Raw genomic sequence first — 24267 nt, forward strand, 5'->3', positions numbered from 1 at the left:
GCAATAAACCTGCTTTTCCGTTTCCAGATGTCAGAGCGAGAGATAGGTTCACTCTGATGCAAACCTGGGGGTATACTACGAAGCAGGATGGTCTCTTAGCCAGCTAACTTCAGGGAAAACTCTGGGTTTCCGGTCCTACAAAGCTGGTTCTCTTTTTAGCAGGCTAGATCTCCATGGTAACTGATGCTGAGCGGCTAACCTGCCCCGGAGCAGGTTAGGTTGCAGGCTAAGAGCTCAACTCAGTGAAAGCACTGCCTGCTGACCAATCAGAGCTCAGTGTGCGGAGTTTAAAGCGATCAAGTCAAATTACAGGAGAAAGGAAATACAGAAAAGCTGCCGTTGCAGGAAAGACGGCCGGCAAAAATCATCGACTGTGTGAACGTGAACATTAATAGAATATCACCTCCCATCTTCAGAGCAATCTGACTATTATAACATTAGCGTTAAGAAAGCTTACTTAAATATCTGCCACAACATAAGTAACCGGATCAGAGTAACATTAAGTACAGTCCACGGCATATCACATCATAATGTATCATATATCTCCTTATCTGAGTCAGCTGAGCCGTATCTGGCCGTGCAACACTCACAGTGTCACATACTGTATGCAGAAGTATTATTTTAAGCAACACATTAAGTTGACGAAACACTCGAGTCAAATGTAATGAAAGTCAGATCGTGTCTTAGACGGGGCAGTGATATCATAAACCTGTTAATGTACGCATTCAAACACTTGTTCTGTTACCCGCTGTATTCACCTTGCAGGTGCAGCTCTGTGGCTTTGATCCTGGATACAGTGTTTAAGTCATGGATGTTTAAAGTTGAACTTCTTCATATTTTACTAATATTATAGTTGACTTTTCATTCAGGAAGTATGACGCTGCGCTGTCAGTACGCTTGTCCATGTTTGTGATTGGTCGAATGCTCCAGATACCACCCCTTTCATGTGAACGCGCACCTAACTAGAGAGGACACGGCTGGCTTGAGCGATCCACTTGATAACCAGCGTCGTAGTACTGTTTAGCGAGAGCGCGTATGTTTTGGATTAGGTCAACCGGCTAACTGAAACATATCCAGGTTAGGTTGAACCAGCTTCGTAGTACAGGCCTCTGCATGCAATCACCAAAATCGACCAATGGGTTCCAGAGAAACGGTAAAACCCCCATTTCCACCCAAATCACCTCAGAGGTTGAGTTTATTTTGCTAAACCTTTCTAAAAAGGTCAAATGTCACATGTTTTGCATCAATCTTGATACAGGGTACTTATTAGATGTTGTACTTTGGATTCCTAAAGCTTTTAGTCTACTAACCCATCATCCAAGGGTGGTTTTCACTATAAGTAAAAAATAGTTTTTGGACGGACACTATAATTTACAGTTTTTTTACCATGTTCAATCTGAATTTTCTTTAAAATAAAAAACATCTATATTGATTCTGACCTTTCTACATCCAACTCGCAGGTTTATCATTACTTTGAGAAAAAAGATTATTAATGTAACCCTTGTAGAAGGGAAGATATAGTCATTTGTTCTGGAAATGTCATTTTCGAGCCTGAGACCTGAAAAACAGGCTCAGTGCTAAACAGGTTACAGCTAAAACATGTTTTTCCTTGTAATCTTTATTATTGTTTTTTTTATTGTATTCATTTAAAAAAATAACATAATACCGACTTAGTATACAGGGGATAATATATATAATATATTACACAATTCCCTTAGTAAATAAAGAAGAAAAATACCTACAAAAGAAGGTAATATAAACAATAATAATAACAAAAACATTAAAAATAATAACAACAATATTAGTAATATATATATATATACACAAGTAAAAACATCACTGAATTGACATGCCTTCAATATTATTGATATGTGTATTTTTTGTCAATTAATCAATTGATAATACAAATAATTGTTAGTTACCCCCTTACACTAATCTGAATAAATACAAAAAGCTCCATATTAGTATTAAAGAAGATGGACCTTAAAGGTTTGGCTCATCATGCTGTTCTATTTTTGTAGAAAAGTGTGTTTATGATCAGTAAAATACGCCTTTTACGTAAGGCCAGCTGTTATCTTTGTTCGGAGCCAGGCTAGCAGTTTCCATCTGTTTCCAGTCTTTATGCTAAGCTAAGCTAACCAGTTGCTGACTGTAGCTTCATATCTTTGTACAAGCATGAGAGTGCAAAAGTACATATTTAAATAGGCCTATTTCTAAATATTCCTTTAATTTGTAATAGTGGAGAAATAACTGTCCAATATTAAAGGAATATGGCTAGCAGTTTCCATCTGTTTCCAGTCTGTATGCTAAGCTAACCAGTTGCTGTGACTGTAGCTTCATATATTGGTGTACAAACATGAGTGCTCCTTTTAACATTGGAGACATAAGGGTTCCTTTCTTTCTGTAAACAGAGAGCATGTTCATGAGTCCCTCTGTGTAGCATGACTCACGTTGTGTTTTTGTGCGTTTGGCTTTCTAGAGAAACAGGAAATGTGTTCAGAGCAGCGAGTCTCACATGATGCAGCTCTGCGAGGGTCATTTTTCAGAACGCTGTGTTTGTACTTCCTCCTCAAGCAGCTGTGACCTTTGACCTCACGATACACACACACACACTCGCACACACACTGAGCTGTTTTATGTTTGGATATTTGGACCCCGGTTATTAGTGAAAACATGGATTACTCTTTCACTGAGTTTCCACAGCTTTGTCCAAGTTTTCCTCCATGTTTTTTTTATTTTATATATTTTGATCGCACATTCTTATTATTAACTTTGTGTGTTTGTATAAATATCTTTTTTAATTTGATTTAGTATCGAACATTGTTCTTTAACCTCTCACGTTAATATCAAACGTTTTTGGACGATTACATTTTAAATTCTAGAAAAATTAATTAATTAATTTTTATTGCAACGTAGCTACTTTTTTTCCCTCTGTAAATTCTTTTATTCAATTTATTTATCGGTTATTTAATTGTATCCTAAAATGTCTCAAAACCCAATTTCCCCCCGAAATGAATGAATAAGAAATCGACATATCAGTTCGCTGTACTCTACTTATCATAACATAATCATCCTTGCAGTTAAAAAATACACATGCCGTGTACTTGCATTATTATTTGGATGCTTTTCTTTGCTGACAAATGTTTCCTGTTGTAATAAAGTTAATCCCTGCAGACACTGGTTAGCTATAAATCAGTTGCACAGTGAAGACACAACAACAACAACAAGCTCTCTCCTTGTTTACGTCGTTCATTTCCATTATTTTTTAAGCGTTTATCAGACGGAGCAGCTCAATCTAAACTCTCTTGACGTTGATCATTGTTAATCATTGACTTAAAGCACCGTTTTATGAAACCTTTGTTTGCATTAGTCCCATAACTGATACACGTAATTCCCAGACTGCGTGACTAACTTTTGAAGGTCATGTGACCCGCAGTAAAACATTTACCAACTCTATTTTTGGTTCAAGCTTGAACAGTTCCTGCTCCTCTTCACGTGTAGATACTCATACAGCAACAAAACAGGTCTGTAATGATTGAGCGAGGGAATATTTAACCTCTTCTCTGTTGACACACACACACACACACACACACACACACACACACACACACACACACACACACACACACACCATGTAGACATCACTTCAGGGGACATTACATTGACTTACATGGATGTCCTGGAGACTTATCCTAACCTTAACCAACACATGCCTAACCCTAAACCTAACTCTAACCAAGTCTTCACCCTAAAATGAATGATTCCCCTTTTGTGTCCCCATAAGGGAGGCGAGTCCCCACACGTGACTGTGTAAACAGATTTAGGTCCCCACAAGGATAGTAATGCTAGGCCACACACACACACACACACACACACACACACACACACACACACACACACACACACACACACACACACACACACAGGTCAAAGTGTAACCCTCTCACATTCAAAAAGTCCCCTTTTCTTTACTTGTTTGCCTATCTAAAAGGACATTTGGTCCAGTTGCATTAAACAAATGAATAATTGCATAAATATAAAAAAAGCCCCTCTCAGAATGCACCCTTGTAACCTACTACTTGGGGTGGTTTAAATGTGTGCAATGAACAAAAATAAGAACTTTACTTAAAACTATATCTGAACAAATATGACACAAAAATACTAGTTTTAATCCATTTCCCTTTAAAAAAAAAACAAAGCCTGTCACTGAATGCTTTTTTAAACCTTATAATAATATTAATTATACTGATTTTAATCAATAAAATGGCCGATTATAGATAGTTTGACTGAAACAGTGTTCTTGTTCAATAGTGTCCTTTTTAGTCATTTAACATTTGAGGACTTTGTCTCCTTTTGTTACGTAAAAAAACAAGTATATTTTTGAGAGAAATTATTATACTGATACATGAAAAAGACGTTCTTATGGGAAAAAAATAAACATTGTTTGTTTCTTAACAGTAGGTTTGGGGTTTCTTAAAAATGAACTGAAAAGCAAAGGCAAGCGTTGATTAAAAGCTGTTATGAGGAGAGAGAGAGGGAGTCCAGAGTCCTGAGGGGAAACCCCGTCGCTGCTTATCGTCGTATCATCATAATTAATATCTGAACAGCTGATTACTGAACTTCCTTATTGGCTGCAGGTGAACCATTGGACAAGTGCAAGGAAGAATTAAGAAGATTTATGGGCTGCTTTTCTAGATTAGGGACTAAGTATAGAGATAGGAATGTGATCTTACAATATGGAAACATGAATGCCAAAATTGTGTTTGGCTGCTTTCTCAGTGTCCAAATATCACTGAACTGAATGTGCTAAAGGAATGATAAGTGTGTATATCAGTGTGTAGTGTCTCTACTTTAAAGAGTCCTCTCCTGCTGATGCTCAGGTGTATATCAGTATGTTGTTATTCTACTTTAAAGAGTCCTCTCCTGATGATGTTCAGGTGTATATCAGTATGTACTGTAGTGTCTCTACTTTAAAGAGTCCTCTCCTGCTGATGCTCAGGTGTATATCAGTATGTAGTGTCTCTACTTTAAAGAGTCCTCTCCTGCTGATGTTCAGGTGTATATCAGTATGTATTGTCTCTACTTTAAAGAGTCCTCTCCTGCTGATGTTCAGGTGTATATCAGTATGTAGTGTCTCTACTTTAAAGAGTCCTCTCCTGCTGATGTTCAGGTGTATATCAGCATGTCGTGTCTCTGCTTTAAAGAGTCCTCTCCTGCTGATGATCAGGTGTCTATCAGTATGTAGTGTCTCTACTTTAAAGAGTCCTCCTGCTGATGTTCAGGTGTATATCAGTATTTAGTGTCTCTACTTTAAAGAGTCCTCTCCTGATGATGTTCAGGTGTATATCAGTATGTAGTGTCTCTACTTTAAAGAGTCCTCCTGCTGATGCTCAGAAGTATATCAGTATGTAGTGTCTCTACTTTAAAGAGTCCTCTCCTGCTGATGTTCAGGTGTATATCAGTATGTAGTGTCTCTACTTTAAAGAGTCCTCTCCTGCTGATGTTCAGGTGTATATCAGTATTTAGTGTCTCTACATTAAAGAGTCCTCTCCTGCTGATGTTCAGGTGTATATCAGTATGTAGTGTCTCTACTTTAAAGAGTCCTCTCCTGCTGATGTTCAGGTGTATATCAGCATGTCGTGTCTCTGCTTTAAAGAGTCCTCTCCTGCTGATGATCAGGTGTATATATCAGTATGTAGTGTCTCTACTTTAAAGAGTCCTCTCCTGCTGATGTTCAGGTGTATATAAGTATGTTGTGTCTCTACTTTAAAGAGTCCTCTCCTGCTGATGTTCAGGTGTATATCAGTATGTAGTGTCTCTACTTTAAAGAGTCCTCTCCTGCTGATGTTCAGGTGTATATCAGTATGTAGAGTCTCTACTTTAAAGAGTCCTCTCCTGCTGATGTTCAGATGTATATCAGTATGTAGTGTCTCTACTTTAAAGAGTCCTCTCCTGCTGATGTTCAGGTGTATATCAGTATGTAGTGTCTCTATTTTAAAAAGTCCTCTGCCACTGATGTTCAGGTGTATATCAGTATGTAGTGTATCTACTTTAAAGAGTCCTCTCCTACTGATGTCCAAGTGTTTATCAGTATTCAGTGTATCTACTTTAAAGAGTCCTCTCCTGCTGATGTTCAGGTGTATATCAGTATGTAGAGTCTCTACTTTAAAGAGTCCTCTCCTGCTGATGTTCAGGTGTATATCAGTATGTAGAGTCTCTACTTTAAAGAGTCCTCTCCTGCTGATGTTCAGGTGTATATCAGTATGTAGTGTCTCTACTTTAAAGAGTCCTCTCCTGCTGATGTTCAGGTGTATATCAGTATGTAGCGTCTCTACTTTAAAGAGTCCTCTCCTGCTGATGTTCAGGTGTATATCAGTATGTAGTGTCTCTACTTTAAAGAGTCCTCTCCAGCTGATGTTCAGGTGTATATCAGTATGTAGTGTCTCTACTTTAAAGAGTCCTCTCCTGCTGATGTTCAGGTGTATATCAGTATGTAGTGTCTCTATTTTAAAGAGTCCTCTCCTGCTGATGTTCAGGTGTATATCAGTATGTAGTGTCTCTACATTAAAGAGTCCTTTCCTGCTGATGTTCAGGTGTATATCAGTATGTAGTGTCTCTATTTTAAGGAGTCCTCTCCTGCTGATGTTCAGGTGTATATCAGTATTTAGTGTCTCTACATTAAAGAGTCCTCTCCTGCTGATGTTCAGGTGTATATCAGTATGTAGTGTCTCTACTTTAAAGAGTCCTCTCCTGCTGATTTTCAGGTGTATATCAGCATGTCGTGTCTCTGCTTTAAAGAGTCCTCTCCTGCTGATGATCAGGTGTATATCAGTATGTAGTGTCTCTACTTTAAAGAGTCCTCTCCTGCTGATGTTCAGGTGTATATAAGTATGTTGTGTCTCTACTTTAAAGAGTCCTCTCTTGCTGATGTTCAGGTGTATATCAGTATGTAGTGTCTCTACTTTAAAGAGTCCTCTCCTGCTGATGTTCAGGTGTATATCAGTATGTAGAGTCTCTACTTTAAAGAGTCCTCTCCTGCTGATGTTCAGATGTATATCAGTATGTAGTGTCTCTACTTTAAAGAGTCCTCTCCTGCTGATGTTCAGGTGTATATCAGTATGTAGTGTCTCTATTTTAAAGAGTCCTCTCCTTCTGATGTTCAGGTGTATATCAGTATGTAGTGTCTCTACTTTAAAGAGTCCTCTCCTGCTGATGTTCAGGTGTATATCAGTATGTATTGTCTCTACTTTAAAGAGTCCTCCTGCTGATGTTCAGGTGTATATCAGTATGTAGCGTATCTACTTTAAAGAGTCCTCTCCTGACTTTCCAGACCATTTACATGCACAAAAACCTATATAGTGGGCGAGCCGTGATTTAAAGTAAAGCACAGTACATGTGTGCATAATGGATGTAATTATACGTTTAAAAGTTAAATATAGGAAGTGCAGTCCGACCTCAGCAGCCTTTAATGTCCACATTGGTGTTAAAAATAAATTGCGAGCAGAACGTCATGTGGAGAAACCAAAAGTTAAATATCTGTTTGATCACAGTGTGATGTATCCAAAGCATTGATTCCATTATCAGCCATAACTGAGACATTAGGGTTTTTCGAAAAGTTATATATACACCCAGTTTAGTTTAAATGCACATAATATATACCATTTCTATTATAAGATCAGTATGACTTCCAGCTGATGTAACACATTGGTCATTATTTGTGCATTATTTTACATGTTGAGTACTTCTTTTTTTAGTGTATAGATATTTAAATAATTCTTTTATTTTTCCGTAGTCTCTTTTAACGGTTTACCATAGGTACATATTTAAATTGGAAGCACTTATAGTTACTAGTAAACCTTAATTGTCTTATTTTAGTATATTTTTCCTCAGGTAAATATCCAAAGTTTCACACAGTTTTTAGTTTGTTACGTTTTGTACTTCCTTTGTTTTTATATCATTATTTTATTGTGTGTTATTTATGTTCTCCGCTCTCTTCTCACCGTCTCTCTTTTTGCTTCTCTCCGCACCGAGCTAAAGTCAGACAGTAAGAGCTGTGTGCTGACAGGGTGTGGCAACTTTGTGGGCAGAGACTGTGTGTGTGTGTGTGTGTGTGTGTGTGTGTGTGTGTGTGTGTGTGTGTGTGTGTGTGTGTGTGTGTGTGTGTGTGTGTGTGTGTGTGTGTGTGTGTGTGTGTGTGTGTGTGTGTGTGTGTGTGTGTGTGTGTGTGTGTGTGTGTGTGTGTGTGTGTGTGTGTGTGTGTGTGTGTGTGTGTGTGTGTGTGTGTGTGTGTGTGTGTGTGTGTGTGTGTGTGTGTGTGTGTGTGTGTGTGTGTGTGTGTGTGTGTGTGTGTGTGTGTGTGTGTGTGTGTGTGTGTGTGTGTGTGTGTGTGTGTGTGTGTGTGTGGGGTAGTTCCTTTTTTTTTAGTTCAGAGGAAATTGACACAGCATCAGGAATATCATACGCTTCTGTGGTGTGTTGATTACATGTGTGTCTCACTTGCATAACAAGTCAATAAACTGGAATTTCTTATGTTTTTATTGCATATTCTTACTTATTTCTAACGTCTCATATTTTAATAAATATTTGTATTTCATTAGATCTTTTATTGGACATTTCAACTTCAATTATTTCTTTGCATAAATATTCTTTATTATTTTATTTTATTATACAACTTATTTTTTGTATTGAACATTCTTACTTTCACTTATTATGTTTGTTTGAATATTATTATTTATTTATTTTTACTTATTTACTCATTATTACATTTTTAATTTAACTCAAGCATTAACTTAATAGTGTGATGCAAGTAAAATAATAGTGTGAAAAAATCCAGTGCGATGTGGTGATTTAAAACCAATGTATTAATGACATTACTGATTGTCATCATCTTGTGACCTCCTGTCTGGCTTAAACCTCAAAACAAAGCAGACTACATCACATTAACCACAAGCTAGTTCCCCTTATAGACATCAGTGCAACTGTATTTCAATAAGTGACAAAACAGGCCAGAAACGGTCAAATGTAAAAAAAAAAAGCACTTTTATGAACTCCCATAAAGTCAAGACCTTCCTGAGTCTACAACGAGTTAAGGAAATACATGTGGAAAACCCTTAGAGATAAGGTGTGTGTGTGTGTGTGTGTGTGTGTGTGTGTGTGTGTGTGTGTGTGTGTGTGTGTGTGTGTGTGTGTGTGTGTGTGTGTGTGTGTGTGTGTGTGTGTGTGTGTGTGTGTGTGTGTTTCCTGTTATCTTTAACTGTCATGCTTGCTTGCTTCCTTCTGTGTTTTACTGGGTTTGTGGGTGTGTGTGTGAGAAAGTGACAGAAACGTTTATTATCCTTGTTTGTGTTTTGCATTGGAAATACTTGAAATTTTTACCGATATATATATATGTTAAATAAATAATATTAAACATATATTTTAACCTAACTTCTTGATATATGTTTATATTTGTAGTAAAACAAAGTTAAACTGACATTACATGTGGCAATCTCCCCCCCCTGGAGTTTCCAAATGGTATTATTCTTACACATTTTGCCAGGCATTACCACCATCAAGTAAAACAAATCTGAAAATATATATATTTGTAATTAATCCCCAGCTCTGGCTCTTCTCTACGAAGTCTCTCTTTCCTCCCCAGCCGTCACCAAGCTGTATGCAAATGATGTGCAATGACCTCGTAAATATGCAAATGAGCGTATGACGGAGACAAAGCTGCTGCAAACGGCTTCAGAGTTGCTCAAGACACACTGCGTTTTATTTTGGAACTCTTGAAAATCTGCCATTTCTCCTTGGGATAAAAACACTAAATACTGAAAGCATAGATTTGAGGATAAACGCAGCTTTCTGTACATATATTTGAAAAACAACTTGTAGTCAAATGAATAAACTACTAATTATTATATAGCGTTAGTGTTGAGGTGTGGACTAAAACTAGCGCTGAAAATGCTCCAATTGGTTGATTTGATGGTAGAAAAATACGTTTGTAAATTTGGATTTCCTGCTTTTTTCTGTATTAATTTCAATTAAATTGAATTTATTTTTGATTCAAACTGGAAACAAAATACATCACCTACGACTTTGACTGTTTCCCGAATCCCGACACCTCACTACATGCTGTGAGCGTAGATTTGAACAGTTTTATGCCCATTTTGAAAGTATTTTGTTGATATAAACAACTATAAACCACTATCTTGTCTCTCCTCTCCTTGTTCCTCCTCTTCCTCCAATCAGAGCTCTCAGATTGACCCGGAGGAGTTGTTCACTAAGCTGGATCGCATCGGGAAGGGGTCGTTCGGAGAGGTGCGTGTGTCATATCCCTTCTTACATATTTTTCCTCTGTTACTCTTCTCTTCTGTCTTCCACATCATGTTTTGTTTGTTCTTGCATCTTTTTTTTTTTACCCTTCATGCATCGCTCCTCGTCCCGCAGGTGTTTAAAGGCATCGATAATCGAACTCAGAGCGTGGTGGCGATCAAAACGATCGATCTGGAAGAGGCGGAGGACGAGATCGAAGACATCCAGCAGGAAATCACCGTGCTCAGCCAGTGCGACAGCCCCTACATCACCAAGTACTACGGGTCATATCTGAAGGTAAGGTTTCTTAATCTGAAGGTAAAACAACAGGTTTATTATCTTTTAAAATATCTGGAAAACGATCGATTTATTATGGCGGAAAAGAGGAAGAGGCAAGGCAAGTTTATTCATGCAGCACTTTTCAACACAAGGCATTTCAAAGTGCTTTGAAACTGAAAGACATTCAGAGCCTACGTACGGGATAATGTGCAGCGAGGCGGTCATCATGGGTTAAAGAACACCCGACAGACTGATCCGCTTATCACACAGCCACATTCTCAACAAAGTAACGACATGACTCCCAATATTAAAGGAAATGCTTTTATGGATTTAAAAGATAGTATTATTGATTTAAAAAATAGTTGTATGTATTGATTTTTAATTGACATGCATCCGCTAAGAAAAATAGTCCGTGGTTACCGTTTGAACTACGTAGCAGGAACTACTTCGATAGCGGTTTTGCGGCGCTGATTACAGTTTTGAAAACATCGTTGCTTGCTTTAAAAGTAGCACAATTCATTATGTCAAACCTTGGAAAGTGTCTAGATATCCCTGCCCTAATGCCAAAGGAACTGCACACTGAATATGTGTCGCCGTTTGATGTCTATCTAAAAGGACCGCAGCTCCGTGTTGAGGGTTTCTGCCCGTTACTTCTCCGCTGTTTCCTTGTCCCTCTTGTCTTTTTATTTTCGTCGCTGGAGGCTCATCAGCCACTAACCATTCATCCAAATGACTGTGCTCTCAAAATATATTATAATGAATATTAAAATCCTCCATGTTGCTCTCAGACGGACAACGGGAAACTAAAGACAAGCAAACGGTTTGAAAAGCAAACTGTATACAGTTCAATTGACCGGACTTCTTTCTGCAGATGTGAGCGTCCTTAACAACGCTCAATAAGTCCATGACAGCGGTCTGTTCTAGTTTTCCCGTGAAATGATAGTTCTTTTGACACTATTCTAAGAGGACATATTTATTTTGAGGAAGTTTGACTGGAAAAAGTCTTTATCTTGAATTTGTTGGCCTAAAATCAAAGTGCATATATTCTCAAGGATGTATATTTACTCTGGAAAAAAATGCTGCTCCAAAAACAACGATAATGAAAACAAGCTGTTTTCACTTGAAATAAGCACAAAAATCTGCCAAGAGAACAAGTGAACATTAGCTGGGTTAGATGTCATGAAATAAGAAGCTATTTAGATAAATCACATCTTGTGATTAGCTCGGAGAACTCATTTTGAACTCTATTTGACCAGAATCAGGAAATGCTGTTAAGATATAAGCCGCAAATGCTCAAAGGTGTTCTGTGTTTTGATGTTAGTTGGTGATTTTCTAATAAATATGTAAAAAAATATGTGTTTCATCTGAGATACAACTCAAAATAAGATTTTTTTAACGTAACATGACATGTTACATGTTAGACGCTTTTATCCGAAGCGACTTCCACACTCAATACTGTGGACAATCCACACAGGAGCCATTATGGGGTGAAGTGTCTCAGGGACACAACGACATGCTGACTGCAGTGGGGTTTAAACCGGCAAACACCTACGCACAACCCACTGCGCCACACGCCTCCTGTAAGGGCGGGAGTGGTTCAGTCTGTAGGGGATTGGACTTTGGACCGAAGGGTCGCCGGTTCACGTCCCCGATCGGACCAACAAATACGGAGTGTGGACTGATACTGGAGAGGGGCCAGTTCACCTCCTGGGCCGAAGTGCCCTTTAGCAAGGCACCTAACCCCCAACTGCTCACTGGCGCCGGCTAGACTGGCTGCCTCAGCTCTGACCTCTCAACTGCATGTGCATGTGTGCATATAACTGTGTGTGTATTTGTATATGTATGTGCATGTTCTAAAAAGTGTGTACTGTGTGTACTGCATGACCTGTATAAAAACGCATGTGTGTGTACGACAGAGTGGAAACTGAATTTTAATTAATAAAGGTTCTTCTTCTTCTTCTAAGACCCGATGTCTCACTGCAGTGTCACTTCTGAAGTTATTGTGTCTCATATCAGCAGTAGAGACATACTCTGACTAGATATGAGACACACATACTGGCCAGATGTTGAGTTTTTGTAGTGTAGGGTTGTACACCTGCACAGTTTGAGTAATTGCTCTCATATTGCATTTGCTGTCAGTTTAGTAATGAACGTCTTCCTCCTGCAGGGCAGTAAACTATGGATCATCATGGAGTATCTGGGCGGAGGATCGGCGCTGGATTTGGTGAGTTTTAAACTCGTTTCTTGTTATATTTTTATCAGAAAGAAAGAAAGTAAAAACACACATGACATTTCTGTAGCGTAGGTATTAGTCTGCGACCTCATTACTGGGGCTTTTTAAATCACGATAATTCACATGTGTGTCCGTAAAGTACATTTAAACAAAGAAACTGGACTTCAAATTGTTGAGGTGGTTATCGCAAATCCATGAATCAGCTATTAATGAATTTACTCGGTTAAGGTTACAGAACAATGTGGGTACAAGTGTATTATCCACCTGTATGCATCGGGGCTTTTCATACATTATATTTCCCATTCGAATGAATAATAACCTCATGAAATATGTGGACTGTAGTGGAAGCTGAACACATGGTGCGTCCTTGAAGCAGCTGCTGTATTTAAAAACAATACAAATAACAATAAAGTTGTTGATATGCGTTAAAAGTGGAGATATGGAGTGTTTGGTTGCATAGTTTCGTGTTGAGTCTCGTCTTGAATGAAACTGAACGGGGTGTGTCTCCTACGATCATCCTCCGGTATGTATTATATCTGTGTGTGTGTGTGTGTGTGTGTGTGTGTGTGTGTGTGTGTGTGTGTGTGTGTGTGTGTGTGTGTGTGTGTGTGTGTGTGTGTGTGTGTGTGTGTGTGTGTGTGTGTGTGTGTGTGTGTGTGTGTGTGTGTGTGTGTGTGTGTGTGTGTGTGTGTGTGTGTGTGTGTGTGTGTGTGTGTGTGTGTGTGTGTGTGTGTGTGTGTGTGTGTGTGTGTGTGTGTGTGTGTGTGTGTGTGTGTGTGTGTGTGTGTGTGTGTGTGTGTGTGTGTAGCTCCGTGCAGGTCCGTTTGACGAGGCTCAGATCGCCACCATGCTGAAGGAGATCCTGAAGGGCCTCGACTACCTGCACTCAGAGAAGAAGATCCACCGAGACATCAAGGGTACTTTCATCTGTAACACAAGCACTGCAGGCATTCATATTTATGCACTTTGATCAAATGTGGACACTTCCATAATGCACATTTTATAAAAAAGAACGGATTAATTTAGATAACATGAACCTTTATCGACACCATCGACACACATGTGGTGTTTGCAATGCAATAAAAGCCACGTTAAATAAAGGGATGTATTCCTCTTGTTTCACGGCTTATTCCTCTGGATCAGATATGGAATTCATCTGCAGATGTTTTTTAAAAGAACAAACTATTCTTCAGGTCTTATCTTGGCTAAACAAATGAGGCATGCCACATATTAGGTAATGCTTGTTTTTAGCCGGACGTTTGCACCTCCTGCTGGTGGATTTAAAAGATGGCCGTGACGAGAGAAAGTTAGAATGACTTCACCTTTTTGTTTCTTAGTGTTGTGTGTACACCACACAAGGAACTCCTGGCAGGCAGAATCATTGTTAATGACGCTTTAATTGCATTTAAAAAAAAGTCAAATATCGGAAACCACAATCATTTATAGAATTTAAGAAAATCAAATGCAAATACTTAATAAGATTATCCAGCAAAATAAATACAAATATATATTAAATCCTTAGAAAATATAAGTAAAATGTGTACATTATACTTACAGCAGGGGGGTCAAACTCAAATAAACAGTGGGCCAAAATTAAAAAATGGGTACTAGTCGAGGGCTGGACTGGTTCAATGTTTATTGCAGAACTTATTGAAATGAACTTATTGCACATATTAAACCTGGAACTAACAAAGATTAAATAATTGCCTCTAAAAACAACATTAAACATTAAATAATCAGTTGCACTCATTTCTTATGATTACATTTCTCCACAGGCCAACAACAGCTTCAAAAAAACTATTTCCCTCAATAGAGAAACCAAACATGCCCTGTTGTCGTGAGAGACAAAGTGCAGAAGGAAACACTCAGGTAGCTGCTCTGTGATGCTAGTTCAGATACTTGGCATCTCATCTTGGGTGCAAGCTCATCAATGTTTGGGCTCAGGCTCTGAGCTGAGGAGACCCTCAGGATGGATTGAAGGTGCAATATACCGGCGGGCCAGATCTAATAGGAATTAGAAATTATCCTGCGGGCCAAAATTAAATCCACAACGGGCCTGATTTGGCCCCCGGGCCACGAGTTTGACACATGTGACCTACAGTATATAACATGTATACGGTGGTGTGTTATTAATGCTAAAGTGCAGCGTTGAGCTTTAGAGTCATTTTCTCATCATTTAAATATCTACTTTCTCTATTCGCTCTAATGGGTAATAGCCGTTGATTCCAAAGCAAGTGTGGTTCTAAATATATGTGTATGTAAAGAAGCCTTAATGAAATAATGTATAATAATGCTGTGTGTTCCCTCCAGCTGCCAACGTGCTGCTGTCGGAGCACGGCCAGGTGAAGCTGGCGGACTTCGGGGTGGCCGGCCAGCTGACCGACACGCAGATAAAACGGGAAACCTTCGTGGGAACGCCGTTCTGGATGGCTCCGGAGGTCATCCAGCAGTCTGCGTACGACTCAAAGGTATAGGACTATCACACACACACCGACAGGACACACACACACACACACCCACAGGACACACACACACACACACACACACACACACACACACACTTCTCTGCTCCATAGCTTCTCTTGGACTTAAGATCACACTGTACATTTTAAATGTATATATTCAGTTTAATATTTATAATATATATATATAATACCTTGCTTTATATCATACTGTTATTGTTATTCAACCTGTATATTTTCTACTTTCTTGTTTATTTCTAGTCATTTCATTTTGATTGTGTTTTTTATGCTGCCACACAAACCTTTCCCAGATAGGATCAATAAAGCACTTCTTATCTTATCTCTTGAAGTCGTAAAGGGCAGGCTTGTGGAGTACTTGGCTTGAGCATCCTTTTTTAATGCTAAATTGTTTCTTTAAAATACTTATTTTATAATATATACTATATTTACTCCAATGTAAGACTCGGGAGAAATCATATCTACCACACACACACACACCGACAGGAAACACACACACACCTTCTAAAGTCATTTAAACGCAGGCATGGGGAGTAAGGGATTTCATGGAAGCAGATTACGTTAGAAGGACAGAAAACAAAGGGACGTATATTCTCTGTATTCCCTTACGGTACGTCCACACAGCAGCGTTAAAAAACCGAACTGCATTGTGGGAAGCAAAGCGGAGATTTCCAGGCATCTCAGGCTTCAAAAGTTGAGCAATGTTCAACTTTTGAATCTTCTGAAGCTTTCGGTGGAAGCGTCAGCCAATCAAATCATATGCCAGTACAAGCTCTAGCCAATCAAACCGCTGCTTGTGTGTCAGGGGCGGGAGATTGATGTGATTGGTTGTTGGTCGAGTTTCAGACACGCCCGCCGGCAAGCTTTTTCCAAAGCCGCTGTGTGGACGTACCGTTAGAGTTCCAGAACAAAAGACATCAGATTACTGGTATAGTTCAGAAAAATGGGGATTACTAGAACAATATTTTATGAAGCAGATGCACACCAATTACATGTTTGCTTTATAAACTGTAGTTTCTGATCACGTGTTATACACTTGTTATTGATCTGTGGACTCCAGTATAAATATGCTTAAGGAAACCCACGTTTCTTAAATTAGGACTTTAATTCAAATGATCTCGGTTTCTTCTTTTCTAAGGTTACATTGTTCTGTTGTTTTACTTAATAAACTTAAGTAAAAAACATCTTATCAATGCTTATGGCACATTTCCACTGTAGCGTGGTTTAAACGTGCCGTGCCAAACCCGGCCTGTTTTGTTTTGCTTTTCTTTGGGCTAGTTCCGGCTCAGGGCTACTTTTTTCTGGCCCTCCTTAATCGAGGTTCTTACCGGGCCAACAACCGGGCTGAGTATGCTAAACTAGTGACGGCAAGGGGCTTACAACAAGATGAACATATTTGACCGTGATTTAATTGTAATACACGTTTCAAAATGATGCCGAAGTAACAACATACTGATACCGGTTAGTAGAAACCATGAATTAAGGCTTTGACAAGTCTGCAGACAGACGGCAGGCGAAACACCTTTTTAAAATGCGTGTTTTCTGAATGGAGATCAGCTAAGCTAACGTTATATATGCTCCGACCGTCCACACTCACAACAACGGCCCACAGACATAAATAAACCAGCGACTGTATTCGCCATGACACAGACAGTCTGTGGTTTGTACTTGTTTAACTTCTGTCTAGTTTCTGAACAGGTATGAGGAGCTGTGAGCTCTGAGTGCTGAGTGCTAACAGCTAACGGCTGATGTTGGTTTTGTGTTTCTCATTTAAGATGACGTCACGGCTCCGCCTACACTGCGTTACTATAGTTACCGCCCCAGTTACTAAACTGTAATGGAAACGCAGCATAAAGTGAGCCTGGCCTAGCTATACCGTACTAAGCCGGGCGAGGCCCTGCAGTGGAAACACGCCATAATTGTCTCATGTATCTGCATGATTGATATTGAGGTAATCGTGGAGTGTGTGTAATCCTCTGGAGGGAACACAGGGATTTTAGCCTCTGCAGACCATTTACATGCACTAAAACCAACACTACGACCCCAAAAAGCAGAATATGGCCCCTTTAAGTTTCTGGTCTCTCAGTATTTACCCGACTTGGCTCTAAAAAACTCTTTCCATTCGTTATTCAAATCTTATGTGTCTTTGATCAACAGCTGTGTGTTTTCTCTCTCTTTACGCCGTAGCAACGTGAGACTTCTGGCTTTACAGTCGTTTGCATTGTTTCCAAAGGGTGCTCGGTTTAATTTGCATCCAAAAACACACACACACACACTGACACACACACACACACACACACACACACACACACACACACACACACACACACACACACACACACACACACACACACACACACACACACACACACACACACACACACACACACACACACACACACACACACACACACACACACACACACACACCTGATGTCTAGAGTCTACTGAGAAAAGAATGACTGCCTTGTTTTTATTTAAATATTTGTATTTTAAGAGATAGGGATATTTTGATCCATTAAACTCTTGTTAGTGTTTTTTTTTAGTGTTTGAGTTTCCGTTATTTAAATCCTAACCCTCACATTAATTTGACACCACAGTGTATTCAGGTATAGATGCACCTGCTGCTATTGGACACACACAAAGCTGCTTTAAATAGCTCTGATACCAAATGTCTCTTTATAAAATCATATAAAACATGACGTCTGTTTGTTGCCTATACATATCTGGTGTGTGTGTGTGTTATGGAAATAAGGGAAATCCATTAGGGTGTGTGTCCTCTGTTGATGTGGTTTGTTTTGTGTGTGTTTTTAAGGGATGTGTGTACATGAGTATTGTGGGGTGTGTGTGTGTGTGTGTGTGTGTGTGTGTGTGTGTGTGTGTGTGTGTGTGTGTGTGTGTGTGTGTGTGTGTGTGTGTGTGTGTGTGTGTGTGTGTGTGTGTGTGTGTGTGTGTGTGTGTGTGTGTGTGTGTGTGTGTGTGTGTGTGTGTGTGTGTGTGTGTGTGTGTGTGTGTGTGTGTGTGTGTGTGTGTGTGTGTGTGTGTCATATGCTCAGTGTGTCACCGTAATAGAGCCGTTGGAGTTAACAGTCAAATGGCGACAGAGCATCCTGTTGTAATTTGACCCTGAGCAGCTACAAGTGTGGGGGGGGGCTGTGTTTGTCTGTCTGTGTGTGTGTGTGGGGGGGCTGTGTCTGTGTGTTTGTCTCTGTGTGTATGTTGCTTGGTGTGTTTGTGTGTTTGTGTCTTACCTGCCACATGGTCATTGGAGGAAGTTGAAACGAGGTGACATTCAACCTGTGTGCATGTGTAACGTCTGTGTACGTGTGTGTGTGGACATATGGTTAGTGAGTGTTGCAGCCTCACAACCTCCCTCTGCAAACAACGTGTGTGTGTGTGTGTGTGTGTGTGTGTGTGTGTGTGTGTGTGTGTGTGTGTGTGTGTGTGTGTGTGTGTGTGTGTGTGTTTGCATTCATTTACAGCTGGCTGTCTAACATCTGTTTACTTGTTTCATTACATTATCAGTTAGCCTGTGACAAAGGTGTGGCTTTAATAATTAGTGTATTTACAAGAAAGATATATCATGTTAAAAAGGCTTTTAATGTCCTTTACTTTCTTTTCATGTGCATTTTTGTTATTTTTTCTGTTAGCAGCTTTACAGAGAGGCTATTACTCAGCGTCGTAATGTTTTTCAGGCATCTAACTGCTGTTGGTTTAAAGATTGCACCAGCTGTAAAATGTTTTATGACATCAAAAGCATTTCAAACTTCCTGTCACACTCAGGAAAGAAGAAGTGTTTTAGTTCATTTAGTTTCATACATTGTAAAGAGTCCTCTCCTGCTGATGTTCAGGTGTATATCAGTGTGTAGTGTCTCTACTTTAAAGAGTCCTCTCCTGCTGATGTTCAGGTGTATATCAGTATGTAGTGTCTCTACTTTAAAGAGTCCTCTCCTGCTGATGTTCAGGTGTATATCAGTATGTAGTGTCTCTACTTTAAAGAGTCCTCTCCTGCTGATGTTCAGGTGTATATCAGTATGTAGTGTCTCTACTTTAAAGAGTCCTCTCCTACTGATGTTCAGGTGTATATCAGTATATAGTGTCTCTACTTTAAAGAGTCCTCTCCTGCTGATGTTCAGGTGTATATCAGTATGTAGTGTCTCTACTTTAAAGAGTCCTCTCCTGCTGATGTTCAGGTGTATATCAGTATGTAGTGTCTCTAATTTAAAGAGTCCTCTCCTGCTGATGTTCAGGTGTATGTCAGTATGTAGTGTCTCTACTTTAAAGAGTCCTCTCCTGCTGATGTTCAGGTGTATATTAGTATGTAGTGTATCTACTTTAAAGAGTCCTCTCCTGCTGATGTTCAGGTGTATATCAGTATGTAGTGTCTCTACTTTAAAGAGTCCTCTCCTGCTGATGTTCAGGTGTATATCAGTATGTAGTGTCTCTACATTAAAGAGTCCTCTCCTGCTGATGTTCAGGTGTATATCAGTATGTAGTGTCTCTACTTTAAAGAGTCCTCTCCTGCTGATGTTCAGGTGTATATCAGTATGTAGTGTCTCTACTTTAAAGAGTCCTCTCCTGCTGATGTTCAGGTGTATATCAGTATATAGTGTCTCTACTTTAAAGAGTCCTCTCCTGCTGATGTTCAGGTGTATAACAGTATGTAGTGTCTCTACTTTAAAGAGTCCTCTCCTGCTGATGTTCAGGTGTATATCAGTATGTAGTGTCTCTAATTTAAAGAGTCCTCTCCTGCTGATGTTCAGGTGTATATCAGTATGTAGTGTCTCTACTTTAAAGAGTCCTCTCCTGCTGATGTTCAAGTGTATATCAGTATGTAGTGTCTCTACTTTAAAGAGTCCTCTCCTGCTGATGTTCAGGTGTATATCAGTATATAGTGTCTCTACTTTAAAGAGTCCTCTCCTGCTGATGTTCAGGTGTATAACGGTATGTAGTGTCTCTACTTTAAAGAGTCCTCTCCTGCTGATGTTCAGGTGTATATCAGTATGTAGTATCTCTACTTTAAAGAGTCCTCTCCTGCTGATGTTAAGGTGTATATCAGTATGTAGTGTCTCTACTTTAAAGAGTCCTCTCCTGTTGATGTTCAGGTGTATATCAGTATGTAGTGTCTCTACTTTAAAGAGTTCTCTCCTGCTGATGTTCAGGTGCATATCAGTATGTAGTGTCTCTACTTTAAAGAGTCCTCTCCTGCTGATGTTCAGGTGTATATCAGTATGTAGTGTCTCTACTTTAAAGAGTCCTCTCCTGCTGATGTTCAGGTGTATATCAGTATGTAGTGTCTCTACTTTAAAGAGTCCTCTCCTGCTAATGTTCAGGTGTATATCAGTATGTAGTGTCTCTACTTTAAAGAGTCCTCTCCTGCTGATGTTCAGGTGTATATCAGTATGTAGTGTCTCTACTTTAAAGAGTCCTCTCCTGCTGATGTTCAGGTGTATATCAGTATGTAGTGTCTCTACTTTAAAGAGTTATCTCCTGCTGATGTTCAGGTGCATATCAGTATGTAGTGTCTCTACTTTAAAGAGTCCTCTCCTGCTGATGTTCAGGTGTATATCAGTATGTAGTGTCTCTACTTTAAAGAGTCCTCTCCTGCTGATGTTCAGGTGTATATCAGTATGTAGTGTCTCTACTTTAAAGAGTGTTCCGGAACTTTCTGTGTGTTAATTCCGAATGTGTGTGTGTGTGTGTGTCTTCAGGCAGATATCTGGTCTCTGGGCATCACGGCCATCGAGCTGGCTAAAGGCGAGCCTCCGAACTCGGACATGCACCCGATGCGAGTCCTCTTCCACATCCCCAAGTCTCCCCCCCCCACGCTGAGCGGAGACTTCTCCAAGAGCTTCAAAGAGTTCACAGAGGCCTGCCTCAACAAGGACCCCACCTTTGTAAGACACACACACACACACACACACACACACACACACACACACACACACACACACACACACACACACACACACACACACACACACACACACACACACACACACACACACACACACACACACACACACACACACACTGCCTCCTGGTGGACAAACCTCTCCTCTCTCGCTCTCATTTCCTATTTTCCTCTGCCTTATATAAATAAACCATTTAAGAAACCGTCTTAAAATTAGTAAAATTTGGTTAAAAAAAAATGCTGCAGTAAAACAGTTTTCTCCATCCATATGTTACTCGAACCACGTTGTGAAAATGTTGGATGAAATACGTCTTGTATTTGAATGATACGATCCTGTATTCCCTCTTTCCCTGCAGCGCCCGACAGCCAAAGAGCTTCTGAAACACAAGTTCATCGTCAAACACTGCAAGAAGACGTCGTACCTCAGCGAGTTGATTGACAGGTACCGGAGGTGGAAGGAGGAGGGGCATAGCGACAGCAGCTCGGACGACTCAGACGGGTAACCACACTACTTTAAAGGGTCTACTTTTTCATTTATATACGATTATTAACTATTTACTTGTACATTTTATGGTGATCTGTTTTTTTGGGCACGTTTTAATTATTATAATGCAGGAAACTTAATGTAAGTGGTTGTTCTATAGGAGTTTAATCTGGATAAATGTACCTTTTGTAGCATAGTACCCCTTATTTAATCTTTTTTGTGTTTATTCCATATAAAAATCTTTTGAAATACAAAAATATACATTTTAATGGATAGAAATAATAGTAATATTGTCCTTGAATATGTTTTGATGTATAAACTTTTCCTGAAGGCAAAAAGGTGGAAAATATTGATCGTGTGTGTGTGTGTCTCTCTCTCTCTCTCTCTCTCTCTCTCACTCTCACTCTCACTCTCACTCTCACTCTCACTCTCACTCTCACTCTCTCTCTCTCTCTCTCTCTCTCTCTCTCGTGTGTGTGTAGTGAGTCCAGTAATAAGGAGAACAGCGACTCACCTGACTGGAACTTCACCACCGTCCGTAAGAAGAAGCCGGACGGCAGGAAGGCTCTCAAAGGAACGGTCAGTACCAAAAATACACAGTTTTTAATACTGTAAGCGTATATATGAGGAGTACCACACCTTCAGGTACTTTAAAAGTGCTTTTCATAGGTGGAGAAACGCTTAACACACTTCCTAAATGCTCAGATTTATGGACAATTATAACAGAAACTAAAGTAATAAAATGTTGTTTCTTGTAGTCTGCATTAGGTTTGAATGTATGTATGAGAAGTACAAGATTTTAAACGGTCCTCTTATATATGATGCTTCAAACATGGATATTTTTTATTTATAAATATTCCACAAAAAGCATTGATGCATGAAATGTAAAAAAAAAAAACAGACTTTTGGGTTTTTATTGCAAAATCCTTCATAAAATATCTTCTTTTTTTTTGTTGTCAAAATGGTCGATACTCACCTTGTTTTTTTCTAACCATCTTTTGTTAAATCTTCACCATCATCTCCTCCTCATCCTCGGTGCAGGTTCAGGATCAGAGTAAATCTGCCAGTCTGACCACAGTAATTTCTCCCGTCTTCACTGAGGTAAGTGCACAATTACCATGACAACATAGCAAATAAATACATATAAATATCATTTTCTGAGGCATTTCCTGATCCCAAAAGCAAACATAAACATCAACAACAACAATATAACCAGCGCATTTTTGTTAATCAATCTCTCTTCAACATCCTCTTCCTGCAGTTGAAGCAGCAGCACAAGGAGCACTCTGAGCAGCGATTGGCTATCGAGGAACTGGAGCGCAACATCCGATTGGCTGAAGACGTCTGCCCCGGCATCACAGACAGGATGGTCACACATATCATTGCCAGGTACCAGAAGTACGTCTTTCTCTTTGTTTGTTTTGTTTGTTTGTTTATTTACATGCTTTTTTAGCGTGGTTATTTCACCTGTATTTTACGGTTTAAGTGTTTTTGTGGTGTGTGTTTCTTTAGGTTTTATGTCGAGACACTATAGGAATAAACTTTGTTGTTTCATGGGCTTATTTGCTTCCATAACATGTCGTGGAAAAAGACATCCAAAACCCACATTTAGGTGAATCTAATGAGAATAAAGAATGCTTCTATCACAGGGGAAATTGGGTTTTGTGACGGAATAAAATAAAATAAAATAACACAAATAAAATGTAATTAAATAAACAGAAATAAAAAAAAATGTTGTAAAAAGTATATATTACGTTGAAATAACAACGTGAAAAATAATTTTTAAAAAGTCATATAAAACAAAAGGAAATGTCCGATAAAATATATTAAAAATGTCAGAAGTTAAAAACAAAATGAGCCCATTGTACATATATACCGTAATTTTCGGACTATAAGCCACGCCTTTTTTCCCATTTTTCGACGCTGCGGCTTATATAACGCTGCGGCTAATCTATGGATTGTTACAGCTAACGGCCACTAGGGGACCTCCTAAATCTATGGATTGTTACAGCTAACGGCCACTAGGGGACCTCCTAAATCTATGGATTTTACAGGTTACAGTCCACCACCTTTAACTCTATGGGCTCTATGGCCGGTCCGCGGACCCCCAACTTTAAGCGGCGGGTTCCAGCAGGAAAAGCTGGAGGCCGGAAAAGAGTGAGACAGGGAGCGCGCAAAAGTAAAAGTGGAACCGAGAGTGGTACGAGAGACAGAACGAGAGCAAGACAGACAGACATTACGAGAGCGAGACAATTTGTCCCCGTACCACTGGTTGAAAACCACTGCTGTAGATCACTGCCGGTACGTGCGCTGGGAGCGCACCGTTTAAGTTTCAAAGTTGAAAAGTCTGTGTGTCTGAAACGCTATGTGATACAGTACAGTTTACACAGCACATGTTCTGTAGCTACTATTGCACTAAATGCTAACACTTGAATACGTTATGCAAAGATGAAACTTGTTTGTTGAAATGTTAATAAATGGGAGCTTCCTCAAACAGCCATCTCTTTCCCGACAATCCCCTCTGTGCACGAACCCTTACATATGGTAATGAAACATTAAAACACCTGCGGCTTATAGTCCAGTG

General features: G+C 39.5%; 1 protein-coding gene across 2 annotated transcripts in view; it reads left to right on the forward strand.

Annotated features, from left to right (window-relative positions):
* Positions 1-24267, forward strand: part of stk26 (serine/threonine protein kinase 26) — a 31322-nt gene that overhangs the window by 5103 nt on the left and 1952 nt on the right. The window contains exons 2-11 of one of the 2 annotated variants that reach the window (XM_079670972.1): positions 10231-10299; positions 10429-10590; positions 12740-12796; positions 13614-13722; positions 15116-15273; positions 20997-21182; positions 21556-21698; positions 22166-22262; positions 22725-22784; positions 22945-23081. In XM_079670972.1, coding sequence (XP_079527098.1) covers positions 10231-10299; positions 10429-10590; positions 12740-12796; positions 13614-13722; positions 15116-15273; positions 20997-21182; positions 21556-21698; positions 22166-22262; positions 22725-22784; positions 22945-23081 — 1178 coding nt within the window. The remainder of the gene's footprint in view (positions 1-10230; positions 10300-10428; positions 10591-12739; positions 12797-13613; positions 13723-15115; positions 15274-20996; positions 21183-21555; positions 21699-22165; positions 22263-22724; positions 22785-22944; positions 23082-24267) is intronic. The other variant, XM_079670973.1, reaches the window with a different exon arrangement.

This window comes from Notothenia rossii (assembly GCF_949606895.1).
Source record: "Notothenia rossii genome assembly, chromosome: 3".
Classification (NCBI taxonomy): domain Eukaryota; kingdom Metazoa; phylum Chordata; class Actinopteri; order Perciformes; family Nototheniidae; genus Notothenia; species Notothenia rossii.